At 34.3% G+C, this 25,623-nt stretch overlaps 5 protein-coding genes across 6 annotated transcripts in view; 2 read left to right on the top strand and 3 right to left on the bottom strand.

The window, feature by feature from the left end:
- Positions 1 to 13,931, bottom strand: part of LOC126752438 (alkaline ceramidase) — a 37,867-nt gene extending 23,936 nt beyond the window's left edge. The window contains exon 1 of the mRNA XM_050463233.1: positions 13,309 to 13,931. Coding sequence (XP_050319190.1) covers positions 13,309 to 13,395 — 87 coding nt within the window. The 5' untranslated portion in view covers positions 13,396 to 13,931. The remainder of the gene's footprint in view (positions 1 to 13,308) is intronic.
- Positions 13,932 to 14,278: 347 nt separating this feature from the next.
- LOC126752437 (inhibitor of growth protein 5) lies at positions 14,279 to 16,686 on the top strand. Of its 2 annotated transcripts, none has more exons than XM_050463231.1 (5): positions 14,279 to 14,416; positions 14,497 to 14,859; positions 14,919 to 15,118; positions 15,945 to 16,103; positions 16,172 to 16,686. In XM_050463231.1, exons 1-5 carry the CDS (start codon positions 14,380 to 14,382, stop codon positions 16,271 to 16,273), a joined length of 861 nt encoding a protein of 286 aa, XP_050319188.1. In that variant the 5' UTR covers positions 14,279 to 14,379; the 3' UTR covers positions 16,274 to 16,686. The 2 variants fall into 2 exon arrangements, with proteins under 2 accessions (XP_050319188.1, XP_050319189.1); XM_050463232.1 differs by having other exon boundaries at positions 14,919 to 15,079.
- A 111-nt stretch (positions 16,687 to 16,797) lies between these two features.
- Positions 16,798 to 19,205, bottom strand: LOC126752433 (stAR-related lipid transfer protein 7, mitochondrial). Its single transcript, XM_050463226.1, has one exon. It carries the CDS (start codon positions 18,742 to 18,744, stop codon positions 17,506 to 17,508), a length of 1,239 nt encoding a protein of 412 aa, XP_050319183.1. The 5' UTR covers positions 18,745 to 19,205; the 3' UTR covers positions 16,798 to 17,505.
- Positions 19,206 to 19,560: 355 nt separating this feature from the next.
- Positions 19,561 to 22,643, top strand: LOC126752426 (transcription factor TFIIIB component B'' homolog). The gene is made up of 3 exons (XM_050463215.1): positions 19,561 to 20,513; positions 20,590 to 21,575; positions 21,650 to 22,643. The coding sequence occupies exons 1-3, from the start codon at positions 19,871 to 19,873 to the stop codon at positions 22,553 to 22,555; spliced, it is 2,535 nt and encodes an 844-aa protein (XP_050319172.1). The 5' UTR covers positions 19,561 to 19,870; the 3' UTR covers positions 22,556 to 22,643.
- Positions 22,644 to 23,419: 776 nt separating this feature from the next.
- On the bottom strand, positions 23,420 to 25,397 carry LOC126752436 (protein valois). The gene is made up of 5 exons (XM_050463230.1): positions 24,577 to 25,397; positions 24,325 to 24,513; positions 24,097 to 24,268; positions 23,863 to 24,043; positions 23,420 to 23,786 (listed from the first exon to the last, which is right to left on the bottom strand). The coding sequence occupies exons 1-5, from the start codon at positions 24,925 to 24,927 to the stop codon at positions 23,606 to 23,608; spliced, it is 1,074 nt and encodes a 357-aa protein (XP_050319187.1). The 5' UTR covers positions 24,928 to 25,397; the 3' UTR covers positions 23,420 to 23,605.
- Between the last annotated feature and the right edge of the window lie 226 nt (positions 25,398 to 25,623).

The following is a 25,623-nucleotide window of genomic DNA, read 5'->3' on the forward strand; positions in this document are numbered from 1 at the left end:
CTGAGTGCTGTTGATTATTTGAGATGCCCTGATTACGAATTTGAGTTCAAAAATTTTCCATCACGTACAGTCCCTTGACTACAAAACAAAAAATCCAACATATTAGGAAATTTTTACTATCATTTTCAGTTTTAACAACCCAAAATTAGCAACAAACAGCTTCTAACGGTCTATCACAGTCGTAAAATGACAGTAAACTAGTGTTATTCGTTGAAATGTGTTCTTTCTACTGATACAATCAAATATGTTCTCTGTTTAGAATTCATTTCTACGCTGTAATCAATTTCAAAACGGATTTTGTTGATGAAATAAAATTAATTTACGCGAACTTCTTATCAGCCTCTAAATACAAGTGTAAATTCTTATCAAACCCTTTGTGTTTTAAAGTAGTAGCTAGAGAATAATTGAAAAGTAAATATAATCATAAGTCAATGACCTTATTTTAGAAGTCTACTTGCATATGAACGATTCTATGCGAAGACGATATACAGTTGTGATCATGAAAATAGAAGGGCAACAACTTCTTATATATAAAGATCTTTTCTAACAGATACTAAATTGCTAAGCCGACAATCGTGATTGTTTTATTTTGGTAGGATAGATACTTGAAATTTTAAAAACGAAAATATCCCGTTACACCTGCTTCCGCTGCCTTTACTATGACGCATTTTTGTATTTGATAAAAAACAAGCTGTTCAATAAGGTAGTAGTGCGTATCGTTAGGGATCGATAAATTAAAAAATTATTAGATATTTGCTATAAGTACGTATATTTAAGCAATTTAATAATTTTCTGATGAAAGTTTTTGGAACTCTAGTGTACTTTTCCTTTTAGTGCGTAGAGGAAGGCATTGTTCCATCGAGAAATGTGAATTGATACTGAAGCTAAGGAAACAAGACAGAACATACAGGGAATCGACATAGTAGTGGGATACATCTCTCCAATGATATAAACTGCTGTAAAATACAACAATAATGTAGTTGATATTGGGGAAAAATTTAAGAAAATTAATATTAAAGGACAGAGAGATTACAGGTTATATAAAAAGCGAGGTCTAAGCATCCTCAAAAAGTATAAAAAATTATTACTACCCTTACAAATCATAGGGTCCCTATATGACAACCATTTGGAGATAAAGGGACCCAGCTTTTTTGACGAAGAAACATGTGGCTGCAAGTATAAAGTTCACAAAAGAATATTGCAATTGCCCATCTACAAATTGGCGGAATATGCTGTAAACTGATGGAAACAAATGTGCATTTTTTAAGGAAAAAGTCCCAGAAAGTATGTAAGTTCGTTACCAAACACATAATACCATTTCAGGCACATACATTCCCAAAACTTTTTAACACGGTGATCTGAGCTATGATATGGTCTTGCTTTTCGAATCATTTTGTCGATCCTATACTTTTGATTTATGGCATCATGAACCTATTCTATTATGTTATGTTACCATTTTCCAGTCTGAAAAATGTCTATAAAAAGCACGTTCGTACAGGATAACAACCAAAAACATACGAACCAAAGTAGCTAAGGAGTGGTTTGTATCAGAAATGATCGACGTAAGGTCCCGGTCAATGCAGTCGCTGAACCTGATTCCAATCGCAAATTTATAAGGAGATGTTAAACGAGTTATACTCGTAGCAACAGTAAATACATCAAATATAATATAGCTTTGGTCAAATTAGGCATGGTCCTAAATCCCTATGAAGCGTTGTAAGAATCTTATCGACTCCACGTAACGTCGGTGTATGGTTGTACAACCAAATATTAGTCAATCGAAAACATTTAGGATTTTAATTGTTAACTTGATTTTTTCTTTTTTTCCTTCGACAAATAAGGCGCTCTATTTTTATGAACTTACTAATTTTTAAGACTTTTTTTTAAATAAACCTTGTTAGTAAAAAATATATGTATTGAAAAAATAAGCTAAAAATTTCTTTTAAATGTTATTGAATTCGTAGTTTGTCTTTTTAACTTGATGTTTTTGCTTTGTAGTTGTTATTACTCACCTGCACTACTATTTTCATGAACACAGCTGTTTACTCGTATTATACTTATGTAGACTTGTGCATTGCTTAATTAATATGCATTGAAAATGCAAATAGGTAGATTTGATATAATCGTGACTTTATACCAAATGTAAACACGAACAAATGCGTGCACAACAACTAAAAAGGAACTAAGGCCATTAGATTTAATTTCCGATTGTCTAAGCAATAATTACTCACTTTCGTTAATTAACAAGAAGTTTAGAAATACGAATAAAGATTTCACATATGGGAGATGAGCCTAATTATTCATTAATTGTGCCATTTTTGGCATCTTTTGTAGCAGTTGTATTGTTCTCGTTCCTATTGGCAAAAAATAGTTGATTCTCACAAGCTTTTCTGGCGGTGAATTTTCACCATGGACAGAAACAGGTTGTAGTCCCTCGGTGCCGCAATTCGATGATGGAAATTTGGTCCCTAAGGTTTTATTTTCAATTAACTCTTGTAGCGCCCATACGTCGAGTTTTTTGTATACAGCTTTATTTCAGTTTCAAACGAGCAAATGACGACGATTTCCATTATTACTTATTACTAAACCAAATATTGGAAAAATAATGAATTTCTTTTTACTATACAAGTTACTCTAGCACAAGGTGCATTACAAGAGATCTAATGAGCTTCTAGATATGGGCAAGGTTCGCCCAAACCCGTGTTTCCTTACAGTGATTCAGCAAGCTACCGGATGTTAGTTGTCCATCTTTGTCCAAACTACGAGTATAGTTGTAAAATCTTGAATCATATTGCTTTAGCTATTCAAGCAAATAGTCGAATTAATCACCTAGCAGATTTGTAATGAGCTTAAGGCGCTTTGTCATCTCAGCCTAATCTAACCTAACACGACGCCCTTACTTTTATACTCTCGAAAAAAGTACATTTGATTAATGTAATGATATCTGAACTATTAATTACTTGTGTCGTTTTCGTACACATCGGTTAGTGAGTGATTGCAAAACCCACCAGAGCGTAATTGTGTGCAGACGCCTACCTGGTAGAACCTGAAGGAGTTTCTTCGTAGGAGGACAATACAATAGTAAGCAGACGGCTTGAGAACGGCAGATGACTGTTGTCATTTTACAAGCTAAGGTCGATGCCATAGCAGATGTGCAGAGATTGTTTTAGAGAAAAACTATCACAGGAAACAAATTGTCATTCTCAGTAATAGTAAAGCGACACAATCAAATCAAATCAACAATGGTACTGAGTACATAAAAATGCTTAACAGGGTTGCCACTGAGAATAAAATCCTGGAAGCATGGATGTAGTGTAATACCCGATTTCTTGGTGAAAAAAGCTACGAGCTGTGGACACGCACACTTTACGAGAGGAGCTGCGGAAAGAGAAAATGACACTAGCAACAAATTTCGGTCTTGAAAGGCGAAGTGTTTCTGGGAGAGTTCGATTTAAAACGGTTCAAAAACTAATCGCTTTTCCCAGAAAAAATTAAGTTTACTCGTACATTGTACGACGGGTAATAAACAATTCAATGTATAAACACATGTAGATATGTATGTATGTTACAGGCTTATCGCACCAGGCTGTAATTTTGATCACACTTGTTAATATAAAATGTAGCAATTTATACATTCATTCATGTGAGTACATGCTAATTTGCGCAATATGATAATTATAGTTTTTTGAGTTAATTCATATACACATTGCGATTAATAAATAGGTATGAGATTGACTGAAGCCATCGGGATCCCGATATTTGAAAGTACTGATATTATCAATAAATCGCTTCATCAGCTATTTCGCTGACCAAAGTTGAGTTTTTAAGGGTTAAAACCACTTAAATATATAAAAACAATTATCTTCACTAAAAGAATTGTAAACTTTGTATTCAAACCTTTCACACTTAACCTCAAAATGTACGTGAAAAATTCAAATATAAAATTTTTTGTTTATCATTTTTATATTTTAGATTTTTTTTTCAATTATTGTAAGCACATTGTATTTTTATACTCTCGCAACAATGTTGCTAACGAGAGTATTATAGTTTTGTTCGCATAACGGTTGTTTGTAAGTCCTAAAACTAAAAGAGTCAGATATAGGGTTATATATACCAAAGTGATCAGGGCGACGAGTAGAGTCGAAATCCGGATGTCTGTCTGTCCGTCCGTCTGTCCGTCCGTCCGTGCAAGCTGTAACTTGAGTAAAAATTGAGATATCATGATGAAACTTGGTACACGTATTCCTTGGCTCCATAAGAAGGTTAAGTTCGAAGATGGGCAAAATCGGCCCACTGCCACGCCCACAAAATGGCGGAAACCGAAAACCTATAAAGTGTCATAACTAAGCCATAAATAAAGATATTAAAGTGAAATTTGGCACAAAGGATCGCATTAGGGAGGGGCATATTTGAACGCAATTGTTTTGGAAAAGTGGGCGTGGCCCCGCCCCCTACTAAGTTTTTTGTACATGTCTCGGAAACTACTATAGCTATATCAACCAAAGTCTACAGAGTCGTTTCTTCAGGCATTTCCATATACAGTTCAAAAATGGAAGAAATCGGATAATAACCACGCCCACCTCCCATACAAAGGTTATGTTCAAAATCACTAAAAGTGCGTTAACCGACTAATAAAAAACGTCAGAAACACTAAATTGTACGGAAGAAGTGGCAGAAGGAAGCTGCACCCAGGCTTTTTTTAAAAATTGAAAATGGGCGTGGCGCCGCCCACTTATGGACCAAGAACCATATCTCAGGAGCTACTAGACCGATTTCAATGAAATTCGGTATATACTATTTTCTTAACACCCTGATAACATGCACGAATTATGGGTGAAATCGGTTCACAACCACTCCTTCTTCCAATATAAAGCTATTTTGAATTCCATCTGATGCCTTCTCTGTATAATACAAGTATAAACATTAGGAACCAATGATGATAGCGGAATAAAACTTTACAAAAATACGGTATTTGAAAAATGTAAATGACGTATTATGAAATCTCGATTATCACTTTACCATCCGAGAGTATAAAATGTTCGGTGACACCCGAACTTAGCCCTTCCTTACTTGTTTAATACTTATTTTGACTTAATATCGCCAAAAAAACTTTAATAGAAAATTCTGAAGTCAAAATATCAGCTTTTTGTATAAATTTTGTGGTCTTTATGATCATTAAAGTCTCTAGTTTCTGATGGTCGTAATGAAGAGAAAGCAGTTAATGTGATTTGAAGAAGGAAGCGAGACGTATACGCATACAAAAAAGAAAGAGGGCGAAATGGATGAGTATGAAAAGCATTAGAAACTGGCCGACAGGGACCGGAGCATACTCTTGTAGGACCCAAAGTAGTGATCAAGTGGCTGATGTTCAGACCATACTGAACAGCTGGAGATGGCGAGTCCGATTCCTCAATCGAAGACGGTGTTCCATTGCTCGATTATGATGTGGTTCGCATAGCAATTATAGCCAATACCGTGGGATAAGCCTCCTTAATATTGCATATAAGGTCTTATCGAGCGTAATGTGTGAAAGACTGAATCCCACCGTCAACAAACTGATTGGACCTTATCAGTGTGGCTGTAAATCTGGAAAATCTACTATCGACCAAATTCTCACCATGCGCCAATCTTGGAAAAGACTCGTGAAAGAAAGATCGACACACATCACTTCTTCGTCAATTTTAAAGCCGCCTTCGACAGACTGCGAAAAGGAGCCGCTATGTCTGACCCCGCATAGCTAATACAGCTGTGTAAGCTGACGTTGAGCAACAACAAAAGTTCGAAACCAAGAGAGGTTTGAGACAAGGAGACTCCCTATCGTGGACTGAGTAGGCAATTGAGAAGTAAAGTCATCTCTCGATGAACAAATTCCAAACTCTACAAGTCTCTCTTTATTACCGTCCTGCTATATGTTGCGGAGGTATGAACCATGACATCATCTGATGAGTAGGCCTTACGGGTGTTCGAGATAAGTTTTGCGGAAGATTTATTTTCCTTTGCGCATTGGCAAAGTCGAGTACAGCAGTCGATGGAACGATGAGTTGTACGATATACATACTATACGCGACATTGACATAGTTCAGCTTATCAAGAGACAGCGGTTGCGCTGACTAGGAAATGTTGTCCGGATGGAAGAGAACACTTCAGCTTTGAAAGGTTTCGATTCAGTATCCGCTGGTGGAAACAGAAAAAGATAAAGACCTCCACTCCGTTGGAGAGATCAGGTGGAGAAGGGCATGGCTGCACTTGGTATCTCGAGTTGCAGCCAGAAAACGAAAAGAAGAAACGATAGACGTGCTGTTGTTAACTCGGCTATAACTGCTAAGCGACCCTTTTTGGCCCTACCACGAAATATCAGGTAGATGAATTGAAAAAAGCGGATTTGAATTGATTAGTGAGGCCTTTTTTGAATTAGCTGCGGAACCTTACTTTAGTTATATACCTAACTATATTTGTTATACCATCAGAAAGTATATTTGTATTGAGTATACAAATCCTAAATCAAACAACGCAGTTTATTTTTTATTAGTAATAATTTTTGAAGTGCTTGCGATAAGACTTGACATATAAAACATTATCCGCTTAGGCTATTGATATATTCTAATTCCCAATTCGTTTGATTTGAAAGCAATATAACATACCATACACCCCTGCAAGCAATCATATATGTACATATACTATGTGTCTATGCATATTAACATATTAGAGTGGATAAAAAAAAACGAATATTTTTTTCACTTGGTACTCTGAAAAAATGGCTCTTAATTGTATCGCGAAGGCCCTCCGTCCTATAGTTTTCTATTTTTGTTTTTATTATTTTACTTTGAGAGGCTTTCTTAAAGGTGGCTATCAATCAATTTTTCAGAGAATCAAGCGAAAATAACATTCGTTTTTTACCCACCCCTAATGTACCACATACATATGTATATGATGTATTATGATCGATTGTCGTAATGGCGATTCGTTTGTCTTCTAGTTATGAACTTTTATTACCTTTTCATAGCTTGTACTACTTACTTATCATATTCAAATCTAATAATTAAAGTTGGATTTTGTATATGTACTTGTGTAACCACATAAATAAGTAATTATAAAAGGGTGTTACAATTATAAAATTTTTATAAAAATTATTTATTGGTTGGTAGCTTTTACATAATGGTGTTATTAGAAAATGTGAATAACTCTTCTCGAACCTATATACTATTATATATTTATATATGTAGTAGGGGATCCGGCTACGCGTTGCTGTGGTATACATTTTATACTATTAATCATATAATAAACTATTCAATCCAGTGAAATTTTTATTTACGAATAAAGGCGAAAACGTTTTTGTCGGCATAAGAATCCAAGGGATTGTACTTGAGGTTTAATTTTGAATATGTTAATACAAATAAATTCCATTGGAAAAAATAACGAATTTAAGGCTACTTTCTCAATGTCTGGTTACCAGCCTTTCTGTCCAGTTAATAGAGTTGTCCGCTTAATAGATTGTACTTAATAAACATTAACAATGTGCATGGTTAGAGGAGATGTCCGCTTATTAAAGCGTCCATTTAATAGAGCTTTCACTATATTTTTTTATTTATGAATTCTTTTTGCTATCCTAACTTCTAAGTTGGTTCGAACTAAACACAGAGCGCTAAATTTTACTAAAATCGGTTTAGTAGTTTAGGAGTCCATTGCGGACAAACAACGTCACACGTACTTTTTATATATAAAAAAATGTAAGTGGTAAGGAAACTATAAATTGCTGGGTCAATCTTCCTTCTTCTATAAGAGTGTACAGCTGCTGGCGTAAGCCGATGATATTGATATCATTGGCCTCAACAACCGCGCCGTTAGTTTTGTTTTCTCCAGAATGGGTAAGGAAGCGAAGCAAATGGGTTTGGTAGTGAACGAGGGCAAGACGAAATATTTATCTCTGACGAAGTCGTATCATAACTTCGAAGTCGTAGATAATTTCGTCGATCTTGGAACCAGTATTAAGAGCAACAATTTCAGCCCCGAAATTAAAGACAGAATAACACTTGTCAACAGGTGCTACTTCGGACTGAGTAGGCAATTGAGAAATAAAGTCCTTGGCGAACAGAAACCAAACTTTATGAGTCACTCATTATGCCCGTCCTGCTGTATGGTGCAGAGGCATGGACGATGATAACATCCCATGGAACGATGAGCTGTATGAGATATAAGACGACATTGACATAGTTCTGATCTGAAAGTATTCGACGCAGTACCCGCCGGGGGAAGCAGAGGAAGGCCTCCATTCCGTTGGAAAGACCAGGTGGAGAATTACCTGACTTCGCTTGAAATCTCCAATTTGCGCTGCATTGCGAAAAGAAATGACTGGCGCGATGTAAAATATATTCCGAATTCAAAAATGTTATTATTAGAATAAACTCGCGTGGTGAGCGGCGACTCACTCGACTAGGCTGCAACATAGTATGCGATGTAGACATCATCAACTACTGGGTTATTTTTTCGTGAACTCAAATCAATATTTGTTTCATCAGAAGAAAATATTATTTTACAGAAATCTATGGTTTTTCCTCAGAGGACGTGTTCATAGTAAAAAAAATTACTTTTTTTGCGAATTTATTTTTTAAATGTGGATTGAGTAATTTTATTCGGACCTTTTGTACATTATTGATCACACTTTTGACCGAGCTTATAAATATATGTATTTCAGTAATTTATTGAAGATTTTTTTTCATAAACAATTCAATGCCGATATTTTGGTAAAAAATCGATGTTTTTTTAGAGAAACCGCAATATTATCAAAAAATTTTATTAAGCTTATTCCTTTGATTAATTACTAAATTTAACATTACTTTAACGAAATCTGTTTGGTCTTTTTAATTTCAGAGGATCCAGTTCAGAGATATAGTGGTCACCGCAAAACGTCTTTTTTGAGAGGAGCTCCCGGAGATCAGCCGTAGTTCCTTTCCAAATAAACATTCTTACTAACACTAAGTCTTAAAATACAGTTAAAAGATATCATAATATTTGCACAAATTTTTGGATTAATAAGCATAAAAGTTTTCTCGGAAAAAATTCTGGAAAATTCGTTATTTTCGGTCTTTTAACTGTACCATAACATGGGTATATAACCCTTTAACCCATGTTGCCATTTTGCCACTATCACATTTATAGTCAGTTCATCGCACGCACACATGTCTTCGGAGCGATTAATAAGTTTATGTATGGATTTGAAATGATTTATGAGCATGGGGTTCTAATAAACGACTAGTACTAAGATAACAAATTTATGACCAAATGTTCACTGATTATAAAAGGATTTACGAACACTTTTAATAATCTCGAAACGTGGTAACATTTATGTCTATCATTGCATAAGTACACAAGTATTTACATATTTCCTGTTTACACCCAATCTAATAAAATATTTTGTTAAACTCCAGAGCTCCATATTGAAGAAGAAAAAAATATCGCTTTTTGAATATTCGGTCGTTAAGGCAAGCATTAGTGGTGTTGATAACAAATTCCAGATAGTTACTGTATTTTTTTAAATCCTCCCAAATGTGAATGCCCTGTACATACTTTGAATATTAAAACAACTAATATAAGCACTATATCAGTCATACTATATATCCTGGGATTGGTAGGCACCTTGTCCCTCTCAACCGGTATGAGTGGTTCTCTAATGGGTTGCGAGAGGGCGCATATGTGCGGCAACCAAGAGCTGCCACCTCCTAATCCAGGATGTTATGTGACTCCAGTACCCATTGGATGATTTGCAGCCAGAGATTTACCTCCTGTATTTTAACGAAACCTTCCCAACACTGGTTCGCCTTTCGAAGTAACGGTGGCCTTACCGCGTCCAGCGGCTCTGGCTCGGCGGGCCTTTGCGTTCCCCACGAGATAGAGCAGACTCCGAAGACAAGGGTCATAAGAAACAAAAATAGGCACGAAAGCTTGTCGGCGCCTGAGCACGACAAGAAAAGACGAAAACATTAATGAAGTGAAGGAAATAGTACTGGCCAATCGTCGAATGACTATTAGAGAAATTACTGAGGAATTAACGGCTCGTGCCGTTCGATTTTAAATAATAGTTTTGGTATGAGTCGGGTCGCCACGAAGTTTGTGCCAAAATTGTTTTTAACCATAAACCACGTCGGGTTAACACATTAATGGTAGCGTAACCACCGAATTCCTCAGACCTGGTACCCTGTGACTTTTTTGGTCCCCAAAACTGAAGAAGTCCATGAAAGGAGGACGCTACGCTACGATTGAGGAGATAAAAACTTTATCGAAGAAGAAGATAAGTAAGTTCACCGAAAATTACTTTTAAAGTGCTTTGAAGATTGGAAAAAACGCTGGGAGTGTAATATATCAGGTGGTGATTACTTTGAAGGGAACAAAAAAGAAATTAGTGAATAAATAAATATTTTCTTATATACTCTTTGAACAAACCTGGTATGTGCCCTGGTATGTGCCAAATTTCAACAATATATACATACATACATACATATATAAAAAGTTCTCCAGGACAGTTTGTAAGAAAATTATACGATTTTGTGGTCCGAACAGTATTACATGTTCGAAAAATGCAGAGCAGTCTCTTGAACATTTTGAAATATTGGCGTTAAAAGTATTTACAACTTTTGTTTATTTTACTATATGCACTTAGAGTTGCAAATTTTTAGTACGTATGTATGTATGTTTTTACAAATGTACATATTTAACACGCAGAATAACCATGAACATTATTTTGTTTAAAGTTCAAAGACATACACACGACCATATGTAGGTATACATGTATGTAAAATGTAGAACCTGTTAACTGTATACTTTACACTACGCAGTTTTTTTGTTTTGTTCTGAATAATGTATTTATCATGTCATAAATTTTAATTGCGTATGTTTAAGTTGTATCTATTTGAAAAACTTTTCTTTGTTGCGTATATGATTTATTTAGCAACTTCAGGTAAATAAGTTCAGCGCCCTAGCATTTTATCTTATGCATACATATGTAGACTTATATATACAGGTGGCAGAAAGAATAGGGACAAACCCATCGACTTATTTCAAAGCCTCAAAAAACTTTTTCAACATACATATGTAGGCACCCGTCGCTGTGCAACGATGCTTGATAACACAACTTTTTGCTTATTTCATTTTCCGTCTATTATTTCTGGAATTTCGGTGTAAATGATATTTTGTGCAAGTTGATAGCAATTTGAGCTCATCGTAAATTTGTTTAAGAAGTAAAATTTCGAATAAAAACATGTCAAAAAAACTTGCGTTTTTATGGATACATTAATGATAAATAAATAAAAAATAGACTAGAGTTTGTACATGATAGGAAGAAAAATAAAGCATGGTCCGCGAAGAACAGAAAATTATGGTAAAAGTATATAAGAAAGGGAAAAATAGGATCGGTTATTTCAAAACATGATATTTCTTGTACTTTTCGGCAAAATGTTCCGTTTAAAAGGGTTGCACCATATTTTATTTTTCTTCCTATTATTATCAATTTTCGAATCCAAGATATTATTTATTTATTCACCATTTACGAATCCATTAAAACCTACGTTTTTTTGGCATTTTTTGTTTTGATATTTACTCTTTAAAAAATTTACGGTGATTGTCCCTATTATTTTTGCCAGCTGAAAACACTGTCAACTTAAACAAAATAGCTTTTACGCCAATATTCTAGAAATAACGGACGGAAAACGAAATAAACAGAAAGTACTGTCATCCCTGCGGGTACGGGGGGACCCCCTCAGGGTTGGGGGGTCGGAAAACCGAATATACCCGCGGTAAGGCATGTTTGTCGTAAGAGGCGACTAAGATCCTGGCCACCAGTCCAGAGCAGTATGGAAGCTCAACTGGTCGTAGCTTCGACTACAAGGTCATACCAAAGACTTTAACCTGGTACCACGGGGAACAGTAACCCCTGGAGTTCGCTCCAGTCTGCTCATTGGCTTTGGCCATTTGTGGAAATTCGTGGTGGCTGTGGTTAAAACCCAAATCGCGGGAAGAACTGACTTTGTCAGTCGAATGTGGAGTTGCATTGCAACCGGGTGCCGGACCCAAAGTACGGCAGAGGTTTTAGATGGGCCTCGAGCCCTACCAAGGTGGTTAGTGTGTCCATGCCACACTGCCTATTGGTACTGAAAATGTTTACCCAGTTTTCAGGGCGCTGATCGACGCATTGTATTGATCCGTTGTGCTTTTGAGCACCGTGGAGTTAAGCTGTCGACAGCAGGATCCCACGTTAAACACAATCAGACGTTGTCATTAAGCATCGTTGCACTGTGACAAGTGATCCAAATCTATGTTTTTTATGCTTTAAAATAAGTCAATGAGTTTGTCCCTATTTTTTCTGCCATCAGTGTATGTATATACATATGTATGTAATATATACATATATTTATGTATATAAAAGGGAAAGATTGATAACAACGAATAGATAAACAACAATTTGTTCATTATTTCTGGTTTCTGAAAATAATAAATTACTGGAGAGATTAGGAAAACTGAATGAAAAAACAGGTAGGCGAGGCTAAGTTCGAGAGATCCTAAACATTACATTGTACAATTAAGAAACTGTGAAATATTTCGATACCCCCATAAAAGATTATTACCTAGCTTATAATAAAGGTAGTTCAAAATTTATTAATAGGTGAATCATTTTATAGCAAGGTAGTATTCTCGTTTAGTTTTATTAAGAGATCTCACATATAAAAACAAGTTCGTAAATGTCAAACCCCCTGTAATAAATTATTTCTGATCACTTAGCTAATGAGTACACATAAATATTTATGTACATACATACATATATACCAAAAAGTTATAGCAAATATTTTATTCTCAAGACAATCGGTTCTCACTCTCACTAACCGTAACGAATCCGTTTTATAATCGGGCTAAGTTCTGTTAAGACGACATCATTATTCAAAAATATTGAGAGAATATTTTCTGTCATTGTAACAACAATAACAACTACTACACATTCCATACACATTTTTTCTGTCAGTGCATTAATTCGCGTTTTACTGAAAAACTAAATATCATTATTTGTTTAACAAAAAATAAGGTATGCAATAATTTATTTTTTGTTCATTATATCAGACATAAATTTGTAGTATTACATAAAAAAATACATAGAAGTTCACCTAGATTTGGTAATTCAAAGTTTAAACAGCAGATACCTATTATATTATTAAACGGAAATAGTTGAAAGTCACATTTCCGATTCCGTTTCCGATGTGGAGATATTATCACTTGCGTACATGCATGCGAACACTATTATTTAATAACTTATGTAAACAGACGTACCGTATTCACGAATTCTGCTATGTTTGAAGATATCAGATAATTTCCCTCACACCAATCCACCGGGGAGCTGCCATGTTCCCAAGCCATGATGTAAATATCGAGGAAAGAGCTTTGCGAAGCCAATTTTGCGGTATATTTAAGTACAAAATATTAATTATATAGTATTTTATTTAAAGAATATTTTACACTTTTAAACCAGTATTTACTTAATTTTTCTTTTAAGTGAATTATTAGCAAGCTATTCTGTTAAACTCAGTATTTATTGCACTGAAAGCAATTAATGTAAACATTTATTACGTTATGGAGAACTAGCTCCCAAAAGCCTTCTTTTTTGATCGGATTGCAAACAAATGGAGTCGAATCGATTGCATTTAGTTTTTTTATCACTGGTTTTTATTATATAATGGTTTATACGTTTTTTGAATAAACTATTCTTTAATTACACTTTGACCATTTCCATAGCGCAAGATATGAGAAGGCATAAACTTATTATTTTCCTATAATTGTCTTTATGCGACCGCTTGTGTCGAGTGTTACAAAAGTATTTTTACTAATTATATGCACATCGGTGAAGACACAAAACAGAAACGTAAACTAAACACTGATAAACACCTTAACACGGTACAAACGAATTTATAGAACTGTTCTCAAAACAAAATTCACTGTCAATTTTTGTTTTTGACGTTTTCATTACATGATGGGGCTCATTGTTGCCAACCCCACTTTCCGTGGTTTTTTGAATAAAATATACTAAAATTTTCAGTCGAAAAAAAATCATTACTTTCACCTCGAATCTTCTCTATTAGTAATATTCGATGAATGCAGTTTATCTTCATCTTATTGCAATTGTGAGCACGATATACTTTTCTTATATTTAAAATGCTTATGAATTTAAGATTTGTTGTGAATGAAAATATGTATAAACTTCTTCTTTTTCACTGCTATGTTCCTTCTCATTTTGTACCGAACACTTGTCAAAACTTGATTCAGAGAACGTCCAAAAAATTACAACTTTATTTATTTTCGCTATCTAGCATCGTTTTTATACAAATTTGTAATTTGCATATAAAAATGTCCTCGGCAATTTATTTAGAAAATTACCTTGATGGTATGTGGAGTGTATGAGCATCTAAAATTAATAGGTGTTTTTATTTAAGCTTATGACTAAACTTTATGTTTTATACCTAGGATTAGAATCACTGCCTACAGAGTTGGAACGAAACTTCAAACTTATGCGAAAATTAGACGATCGAGCACAAACTGCAATGAAAAGCATCGATTCGAGAGCGAAAGAGTTCATGCATAAGCTGGCAGCAAATGGAGGCTGTTCTATGCCAGATGAAGAACGCAAAGAGCGTCTAATGGATATACAAGCACTATTTGGTAAAGCAAAAGAATACAGTGATGACAAAGTACAATTAGCCATACAAACATATGAGTTGGTGGATAAACAAATTAGGCGTCTCGACAATGATTTAGCTCGATTTGAGGGTGAAATACAGGAAAAAGCATCATCGACACGCAGCAAATCGGAAGAAGCAGTAGTAAAAAGTAAGGAAGTATATACATTTGTAAAAAAAGAAATTTTGCTATTTTTGCGCGAATATTAGAGGGGCGGAAGAAAACAAAGGATGCGAAAACGCCTGGAAAGCGTAAACGTACCGGCTCATCAGATGAGGAAACTCGTGCAAATAACACAAATGTGTCAACTAGTGGTAGTGGCGGCGGAGGTAGTGGAGGCGGACAAGGTAGCAAAAAGAAAAGGGCGAAGGTAAATCAAGAAAAAGAAACTCGCAAGGGGGGTCAAAAGGTAATCATCAAAATCATTTTCACATTCTCATAAAATTGTAGTAACCAGTGATTAAAAGTTAAATTTGTTTCGCATATGTACGTTAAAGTAGTATCGTTAATTCTTGCTTAAAATTTTCCAATGTTTCTATGTTTATTAAACGTTGTTAAGTTATTTCTATATAACATTATATAGACGATCTCTTGAATGCTTGGTATATTAGCCTTTTATTTAAGGGGTTAGGTGTACAACAAATTTTGAATAATTTTGTCAGTAAACTATTTTTTTTTATAAATGGAAAAACATGCAATCTTAAAACAGGTTTTGACAGTTGCTTAAAAAAAAATTGGAAGAGACGCGCAAGTAATAGTTTTCCATATTCTCCAAAAACTGTACAAATTTCATTGAAATGTGCAAATTAATACCCCTAACCCCTTAAAGTAATTAAAGCTTATATAAACCTTAAATACATAATATCTACATAATTATATATATATAAGTAGCATTCCTTTTTGTAGCGAATTTATCATATATTTGGCATATAAATATCAGCTTGACCGAGTATGATGTATGTATCAATAATTTATTTGTATTGATGTTTCCTCGTTTAAATTGAAAAATTGAGCATAAACGCATTAATCTTAATCATTTTCCATACATGCTTTCCATATATGTATATCAAATACCTTTGTATACTTATATGACATATTCATCTTATGCCTTAATGCTTTGCATTTCACAAACTGCATACTTCCATTTTTGAAAAAAAAAAAAAAAAAAAAAAATATATAAATCTTGAATTTATGTAGAATACTTTTTCTTTTACTAATTAAAATATTTTTCAAAGAAAAATGCCGATATTGAGGACTCTGAGAAAGAATCATGCTTGACGGCTGCAACACACCCAAGCGATGTCTTGGATATGCCAGTTGATCCTAATGAACCTACTTATTGCTTGTGTCACCAAGTATCCTATGGCGAAATGATTGGCTGTGACAATCCGGATGTAAGTTTTAACATATCCAAATATTTTCCTACCTCTCTTTTCATTCATATATATTTTTGATATTCCAGTGTCCAATTGAATGGTTCCACTTTGCCTGCGTAGGACTTACAACTAAACCCAAAGGAAAATGGTTTTGTCCGAAGTGTACACAAGACAGAAAAAAGAAATAAGATATTGTATCCATACATTTTTCATACAAATTCATACATAAGTATTGTATTAATTAAGTAGGTTTGTATTTAGGGTTATGGAACTTTTTGTATCATTAACGTTAGAAAAAAAAAACATAAATAATTTCAGTTGCATTTAAGAAACCGAAAGTTTTTATTTTTATTTTGTACATAGAATTTAAACAATTTGAAATGTACATACATATGTGAATGAAATCAAGTTATTCATCAAAATTCATCTGCTATAGAATCACATTTTTTATAGAGCGGACAATTTTGTATTAGAATGTTACCTTCTCAAAGTTGTAGATTTACTTGTTTAAGGCAAAATATCAAAAAATACCAAATTATACAATATATCTCATGTACAATAAAATAAATTTGATTTAGACACATTTTGAATTGAAAATAAAGAGCTTGTTTACTTTGGATCTCAATTTTTAGGAGAAAAACTGAAATTTCGGGGGCGAATGTAAAGCAAGTATAGTATAGTCTAATGTAAAAATTAAGTAAAAGACCGTTCATTTATAGGTAAATGCATTTTGTTTGTTTATTGTAACTTTGTATTAGAGGTGTTCCTTGTTTTAAAAATTTGTAATAGCACATGCATTTACATATGTACAATATGTAATACATTGTAATTATATTTAGAAATAATAATAATTTTTACTAAATTTAACCGATTTATCTACGACTTATTTTCCAATGTTTATTAGAACGTATTTTCTGAATTGAATGGCTAGGTTTATATCTACGGAAAATTAGATGTTCAGCCTTTTGTCTGAATGAATTTCAAATACATACACATACATATGTAGCCCGCTATGCGCATTTGTAAATCATTTGAAATTCTTCAACGTTGTGTAGTTTAGTTCCTCAGAGTAACAAACATTCGTCTTAAACGAAATAGAATTTCTAAATTACCAAAATGCTTTTATTGCATGAATATTTTGCATTTTTAATTTAAAATTTTAAATATACTTTTACATTATTATAGTTTGAATATGAATCACGGTAAATCCATTAGTTTACCAAACTTCCCTTAATAAATAGTGAAACTTTTCAATCGATACCAGTTAATCTAGTTTTTTGCACTGGGGTTTTCCATAACAATTGTTATATATGTAAACCGATTCGATTTTAAGAGCATTATCACTTCTCGTTTCAAAAAATAAACATTATTTTTCTTTTTTCTTAACAAAAAGCACTATTGTAGGTATGTAGGTATAGCCTTACTTTTCCTTCCCTGGTTCACGGGTGCGTAATATTTTCTTAAACCAGCTCGTCCTGGATTCGTTCGCCAAGTATTCGCTACTTTGTAAATGAAAGTTTGATATACTAAAAATGTGTTGCATTTCGAGTGACCGTTTGTATGAGTACTGCTTCGTTGCAAGATACATTTTACGTAAAAATTCAGGCATTTGTTTTTGAGTTACCCATGATTTAATATTTTGTGGAATTGGTAAACCTGGATCATCGAAATATGTAAGTATGTAATGCACACCGGGTTCACTGAATGTTTCATATGGTTTTATAACCATCAAACTCCAATAATCGTTAACTCTAACTTTGTTCGAATAGAGCGGATATTTGGGATGTTCCGTACCACGACTACAAACCATCATAACATTAAGTTTTTCGTCTTTAACAAAACGACGACAGTAGACGTAATCGCGATTGGAAAAAAGTTTCGGCCACTGCATTTCCCAATAGATAAGATGTGAATTGGTATTAGGCCGTGGATCTTCTTCTATCATTTTCAATTGTATAGCAGTTTCATCCCACAGTCGACGATATTCTAAGTCAGTCTGTACATGTAGAAGATCTTCGGCGGAAACATCATCAAAGCGAGCGTACACTTTATAGGAGTACATAGTCGATCTTTCCTCCCGCCTCCAAACAGAGAATTCATCCTTGCTAAAATATGGTTCCCATAACTGTTCACTAACGGTTTCTATTAGTTTATTTCCTATAGGTACAGAGTCTCTTTTTAAATTTAGTGGTCCTCGACAGTTACGCATACTTTCTTGTCCATCTTTAGATGATTTACACTTTTTATTTCCAACTGAGCAATAACAGTATTTCATGTGTTTATCATGGCATAGGGGACATAATTCATTATTTGGCAACTGATTTAAAAATTCAAGATCTCTCCGACAAAGGTCAAAATTTTTTAGGCTCAAGCGCTCTTTGTCCCAATTGAAACCTGCCGCTTCAATTGCTGTACTTATATTTAAGCCAACAGCTCCTACAGCGCTCAACATAATACCCCTTAAAGGCGGTTCAAATTGCTTGTGATAAGATCGAAGCAGTCGTTGTAGACCATTTGAACCGTAAACGCGGTGGTAGAAGGTAAAAAGCTGTTGGATTCGTCGTGAACGTTGCGCCACAATTGATTCGCATTGGTACGACCATGAGCGTAATGTCGCATTTGATCGATGCTTAATATTTATTAAAATACGACTAAACATTTTTTAATTTATTTTTAGCGATTTAAATTTTGTTGTTGCTCTTACTTTTGTTGCCGACATGTGACTAACTTTGTTATTCTTTTACCTTTCGCTGTTTTGGTTTAGAAGAGCTCCATGAACTTAGTTCTTAGTACCGGCAACGTTATTTCTTTTAGAGTCTACTCCGGTCGCTTGCATAACAATGCAACAACAATTTTAATGGATTTGTTTCGAATTTTGTACGAGTTTACTCCACCAGTTTATGTATGACAATGGCATTAATGCCATGCCACTTTTGACGTTAATAATTTCCAATCAAACTTGTTGCTTCGTATATGATAGAAATGAAGTACCCACACTTACGATAGTATTATACAATAAATACCAAGTGTCGTCTATATATAAAAATTTAGCAGTAATTAGCGTTGTATGTGGTAGGTTTTTGAGAAAACAACATATAACATTGCACAAGTTATAAAAAGTAATGTGGAGAAATGCATGATAAAATAATAAGCACGTGTAGAGTAAATGTAGAGTTCGATCAGCTGAGATTGAGCAACGCAAATTCAGTTGCTGAAATGAAAACAAACGGGTGTTTCAAACATTACTAGAACTTTGTATTGTTGGTTCTGCCTATATTTTACGACAATTCAGATCTGTGTAAATTAGAATCACCTGCATTAACTAGTATATAATATATTTATATAATTATACATATTAACATGCAATAAACTAAATTTTTTTAACCATAGCAAACAACCCATTAAAACGGACAATTTAAATAAAATATGTTTTTAGTCGCCCTGTTTTCCAAAACTTCACTGCATTGTTGGCAAAAAGTCACAGCCAATCAGTCAATCCATGTTTACAGTATAATGCTCATATGAAAACCTATAATTTTAGAGCATTTCTGTCCAAAATTGCAATGGATTTTGGTACAAAAGTTATATTAAAGCATAGGTTTTATACTATCGATTTGTTGCATGATAAAATAGAACGTCGGAAATTGTGAGCAGTTTTGAATAATAACACTTTACACAACGTGCTCCGCTGGCATATCATACATTTGTCGGTGCTTACGTATTGAAAGAGAATAATTTAAAGGATTTTAAACACGGTTGCCTGCATTAAAATAGTGTGTTATACCATGGCTATGCGTCGACCACGTATAAAAGCGGCTGCGCTTTTAACGACCAAGCGTAAATCTCGGGATGTGAAATCGGAAAATGGAATAAAGCCTGCCATTGTTGAATGTTCAGGAGAAATAAATGCTAAGCCAGCTAATCCTCAAGTTCAAAATGTTGCAAATGTGCAAAATACAACTGATGATAACAGTAAAGATAAAGTGGCTGAAATTATTTCATCTGAACACATAGAAAATAAACACAATGATGATGCAACAGAACAAAACTCTAAATGTGTCAACACATCCACGGAGCAAAAATCATCCGATAAAATAACAGAAAATGGTGAAAGTAATGAAGGTTTTCAAGATAAAGTAAAAAATAAATTGGAAGAATCTAGTTCTTCATTTAAATGTCCCGCTCGTGTCGAATACATACGCAATAATAATCAACCTAGTGGAAATGCCGGCACCGATGATGTTTTCTACTCCGATATGGAGGAGAGTATTTTACAGTCGGATATGCAAAAAAGTGCCAGTGATTGTGCTGCATTGCCATCAAAGCAGCAAGGGCGGCAAAGAATACGTCCAGTTCCAACATTTCCGAGACGTAATAGTTTTGTCGGTATAGGCAGTCCTTCACAAAATTCATTAGACGACGGAATAGGTCTGTTTTCATATCCGCTTTTTCTGTCTTATAATATTTATAAATATTAGCCTTTTGCTTAAAAATATTTTTGCAGTGCCTGTTGATATACCAATAGATCATTCAAAATTAACCATGGTGGGAGAGTCATCAGAAACAAGTAATTCACAAAAGGTGCAACCTTTAACGCATAGAAGAGAGCGTCATTATTCAGCTTCAATGGTTCAATCACCTCATACTCCGAACTCTGTTATAAGTCAACACCATTATGCTCCTCACAAATTCACACCTGCTATGGGGCTTAGTCGTATACGGACAGAATCTAACTGTTCAGCCTTTTCAGATTCTTTCGTAACACCAACGAAACTTCGTAAAACTGACGAACATAGTACTCGTACTAATTCCAGGCGTGACGTCTCCTTGCGAATTGTAAACGGTAATTTGGATAAATCGTCATTAAAAATGTTCGATTTAATTTACTATAACCCTGTCACAAATCCCATGGAGAAGCGCAATACAATTTCCACCATTAAGAAAGAACCTACAATCGATGAAAATGATACGAAGCTAGCAGACTCAAAAGTAGAAGTAGGTGATGAAGCAAACAATGCTATGCCTGTACCACAACTAAAATTGAATGCAAATGGAGACCTAATTCTTGATGAAAAAACTTTAGAGATTGAAACCACTGCAGAGCAAGAAGCACGAAAAGTGTTGGCAAATTCATCGCTTATATTTCTTGATGAAAATACTGGAATGAATGGTTTCTATAAGCGTCAAAAACGAACCAAGGATTGGCCACCGGAAGAGACTATAAAGTTTTATCGATGTCTGCAAACGGTAGGAACCGACTTTTCACTAATGTGCCAATTATTTCCCAAACGTACTAGACGGGATTTGAAACTAAAGTTCAAGAAAGAAGAACGTAATAATTTGGCCTTAATCAATAAGGCCTTGTTGTATCCAAAGCTTTTCAACATCGATGATTTAAAAACGCAGTTAGAGACAGAAGAAAGGGAGCGTGAAGAAGCGATACAGCGTTGGAAGGAAATACACGAAAAAGAAGCCAAAACCATTAAAAAGGTTGTAAGATTTGTTATGTATTGTCTTCATAATTTACATATTAATTTAAAAAAAATTTTATCTCCAAAATAAAGGTAAAAATCAACAGTAGTACAGCGGCTCGTGCACTAAAAAACGGAGACGATATATATGAAAATGAAAATGTTGTTAAGCGAAAGATTAGTCGTCGATCCAATGCTACTGACAAGCAAAAGACTGATAGCGCTAAAAAATCAAAAACCTCACAAACACAGCAAACACTTTCTGTTAGCAATGGAACAGAAGCAGTGCCACAACAAAAACAGAAACTGAAAGCAAAACACGGAGTATTGCATAATAATTCTGAGGAAATATTGTCAAGTCAGGCGCAAGGTATCCCACTGCCGTTGCCAACGCAGTCAAATGATGTCACACCTGTGAAACTTGAGATTGTACATGCACAAAACTATACGATTAAAGCAGAACATCCCATTAATGAAAGCAATTGCTTCAACACTGAAATGCCCTCGACAAACGTTGAAAAAAATTTAGAAATGATGAGTAGCTTAGATGCAATGGCAGAGGAATTTATTAACATTATAGCACCGACAAGCTGCGATGCATCACAATCTCTAAACGAAATAGTAACACCAACTAAAGAGAGTTGTTCACAATCTTCTGTTGCAGAAGTTGAAAATAAAACATTTTTCGATTTAGTTAATGGAACAGTGAACACAGTAAATTCGTTACAAGGAGCAGACGAAAGTTTAGCGGTAATGGATGTAATGCCTGCCACACCATCTTCAATTTCGCAACGAGAAGTAGACGAATGTGACATTCAACAAATATTAATGGATTTGGCGGATGGTTCTTTGGTTCTCGTTTCCACGTTAGATCCCGACAACGCTGATCAAGTGGTGAACGAAATTTACATGATGGATAAAGTTACTGGTGAATTGTGTGAAAAACCGTTGGACATACCGGAATCAATAGTACAGTGCGTTTTGTCTGTGATGAACTAAATGTATATTGTTGAAAAGTTAGTGACGTACATGGTACAAATATAGAACTTTTGTATAACTACGTTATGCGTAGATAATTTGCATCAAAGTTTCTCTTATGCATTTTGATTGTTCCAATACATTTGCTATAGATATTTATATTACGTTTTTATTATTTTTATTTTTATATTTATATATTATGCGTATATGTTGAACTTTGAAATGTCCATTAAAAAATACAGTGGATTATAACAATGAAAAGCTAAAAAATTTAAAAGTTGTTTTTTTATGTTACTAATGTTCTGAGTTTCACTCTTTGCGTTAAAATGCAGTTTCATCAGCTCTTTTAACGTTATTTTTCAAATTGCCAATTCTGCAACGATGAGATACTTACTATCAAACATATCGTCACAAGTAAATTATAACAAACCGCACAATAGAGAGCGAGATTTACATATATGCATTATAAGCAAAATTAGATTGTACTTTGAAATATAAATGTTTTATTAATATCAAACCATAATAACGTAAAGCTGATGGCTTAACCGCTAGTGCTATATATATAAATTGTAATTATATTATTTTTTGTATAAAATTAATAATAATAATAAATGTAAATTAGAGCGGGTTGATTTATAGCGAGCCAAAAAGGGCGAAAATTCGATATCTGGGAAATGTTCTATTGATCATTCTGAACAACTTGGCCTAAAAGACTATGGGTCTAAAACTGGTCTCAAGCAAGCGAAGACTCTTAAGTAAATTTGTTTAGAATGATCCGTAGAACATTTCCCGCATAAACGATTTTGTAGAAAAGAAAAATCGACCCACTCTAATGTACATATATACAAGTTCTTTAGTACGATATCCTAAAAGTTCTTACATATATTCGTTTATACCGTTTGATAACACGATTTATTATGAATTTTCGGATCTGCATAAAATTGCTTTTTAAAATCACTGTTTTGACTGTAATATTCCAGTAAGCAATTTATTATTAGTATCAATGCTAACTCTGAATTATACATAATAGTAATAAATTGTAATTTAATATCTATTTATTATTTTAAACTTTTACAGTATCTTATGTACACGTAGTCTGCCTTCAAAGCCAACCGTCAAAAGATCTGAATCTCCGCGCCAAACTGCGTCCCGCACGAAATTGTCCGATTCGCCATTTTCGTAGATCGTAGTATTCAGATCCTCATCCACTATCTTTATTAAATTTGTATCACCAATCACAGCAAACATTTTCCTATTGACAAAACAATGATGTAAATTGTTTTTGTTCTCTTTGTTTTAAATTGTCTTTAGTCAAAACCTCTGCTTACCCATTTGGCAAAATTTTATGAATTGGTCTGTTCAAGTATTTGAAGCTCTGCAAAAATTCTTTTGGTACACGTGTATCAATTGTGTGCACAAAACCCGACTCGTCACCAACATGTAACAGGTGATCACTGCTTTCTGCCCATGCCAAATTTTTAAAACGCGATGAGTAATTCTCATAAAGAGCTATAATAAAACAATATTATTATATTGTACGCAAATAATAATTAAATATTAACCTATGGCAGGTCTCGTCAATCGATCATCCCAAAGTAAGGCACTTTGATCAAATGAGCATGTAGCAAATACTGATGCATCTGTGTTTGAAGCTGCAACACCCGTAATTACGTCTGTGTGTGCATACCGAAAAGTGTGTATAGAAAATAGATCAGCAGAACCCATATCCCAGACCTTAAAAATATATAAATAAGAAATTTAACTCAATTACAAATTGTTGGGATGCTTACTTTTAAAGTGCCATCTTTGCTGCCGGTAGACGCATGATCTACATTTTTCATTACATCCAAACAAGTAACAGGCCGTAAATGTTCACATTTTTCACCAATTAAGAACATACAGTACGGTATTTGTGGATTGCGCACCTCCGATCTTGTAGACCATACCTGTACGCGGCCTGAACGCAACGCTACAATGAACTACAAGTTAAGATACATAACACATTTATTATACGAAAAAACATAAAGATTATTTAAACCTACAATATTATCCGAAACGAATTGCAAGCAGGAAACTAAAGTTTGACATTGCAGTTTGTAGACAGCTTTCGATGGCTTCAACATACTACCGTCACCAATCCCTTCGAATCCCCACAGAGATCCTGACCACTCACGACCCGATAACTTGTTGGTAGCTATAAGTGCCTCTTGCTCAGAATTAATTGATATACATTCCCATGCTTTGTGCATACGAATATGACGATTCAGGGGTCGCTTGGCGTAATCTCGTGAATTCAAATTTGGGTAATATGTATTGCCTGAGAGACTGATGTCATCTGGTGGCTGATGTTGTTCCGGTGTACGGAATATCACGCCATGCTTTGTAGGAAACATTTCTATTTCGAAAGTCCACGAACGAAGAAACTTTGTTTGAGCTAGTTGTTTTGATTGATATTTTTAGAGGTTATAACAGCCGGCAAGACTTTGTAGTTGCCATATTTGTTATACTTTAGAATTGCTTTGATAGGATTTATGAATGCGTAATGTGCGTAATAAAGTTTTTTTAAACAAAAACTAAAAAAAAATTTTTGGTTGGCAAGATATCTTCATGAAATTTGGTATGAATTATGGTTTAAACTAACGCTGAAATCTCCGAATATATTGTTGAGACTGGACCACTATCGAATATACATACGAATGTATGTAGCTGCCAAACAAAATCAAATTCTAAGTAAAGATCTTCTATGGACAAGTTTTTTTCTTTGACAAGATATCTGCACGAAGTTTGGCACGGATTACTGCCTACGGCAACAGCACAATCTCCCGATTTTTATTTAACGGTCCAAGGCCACGGTACAATCTCCGCACAAACTGCTATGATCGAATCACTGTAACATATGTATACATATGTATATTGCCATACAAGCTGATCGATCAAAGTGAAGTGTATTATACAGTCGAAGTTTCTTGTTTTTATGTCGTTTTGATTTCCAGTATTCCTTAATACCTTTACAAACTAATTTTGAAGAGTCCAAATCATTTACTGTTATAATACAGTAAATATACCCATACATTTAAAATAAGCAATTT

This window comes from Bactrocera neohumeralis, chromosome 3, assembly GCF_024586455.1.
Source record: "Bactrocera neohumeralis isolate Rockhampton chromosome 3, APGP_CSIRO_Bneo_wtdbg2-racon-allhic-juicebox.fasta_v2, whole genome shotgun sequence".
In the NCBI taxonomy this organism is placed as follows: Eukaryota; Metazoa; Arthropoda; class Insecta; order Diptera; family Tephritidae; genus Bactrocera; species Bactrocera neohumeralis.

Bases quoted from the DNA above. Each gene is read 5' to 3' on its own strand.
- LOC126752433 (XM_050463226.1), bottom strand. From the start codon at position 18,744: ATGTTTAGTCGTATTTTAATAAATATTAAGCATCGATCAAATGCGACA.
- LOC126752436 (XM_050463230.1), bottom strand. From the start codon at position 24,927: ATGTTTCCTACAAAGCATGGCGTGATATTCCGTACACCGGAACAACAT. The intron at 24,269-24,324 runs GTAAGCATCCCA...TATATTTTTAAG, and splicing joins GCAAAGATGGCACTTTAAAA to GTCTGGGATATGGGTTCTGC. The intron at 24,044-24,096 runs GTTAATATTTAA...GTTTTATTATAG, and splicing joins ATTGACGAGACCTGCCATAG to CTCTTTATGAGAATTACTCA.
- LOC126752426 (XM_050463215.1), top strand. From the start codon at position 19,871: ATGGCTATGCGTCGACCACGTATAAAAGCGGCTGCGCTTTTAACGACC. The intron at 20,514-20,589 runs GTCTGTTTTCAT...ATATTTTTGCAG, and splicing joins TTCATTAGACGACGGAATAG to TGCCTGTTGATATACCAATA. The intron at 21,576-21,649 runs GTTGTAAGATTT...TCCAAAATAAAG, and splicing joins AAGCCAAAACCATTAAAAAG to GTAAAAATCAACAGTAGTAC.
- LOC126752437 (XM_050463231.1), top strand. From the start codon at position 14,380: ATGTCCTCGGCAATTTATTTAGAAAATTACCTTGATG. The intron at 14,417-14,496 runs GTATGTGGAGTG...TTTTATACCTAG, and splicing joins TTTAGAAAATTACCTTGATG to GATTAGAATCACTGCCTACA. The intron at 16,104-16,171 runs GTAAGTTTTAAC...TTGATATTCCAG, and splicing joins TTGGCTGTGACAATCCGGAT to TGTCCAATTGAATGGTTCCA.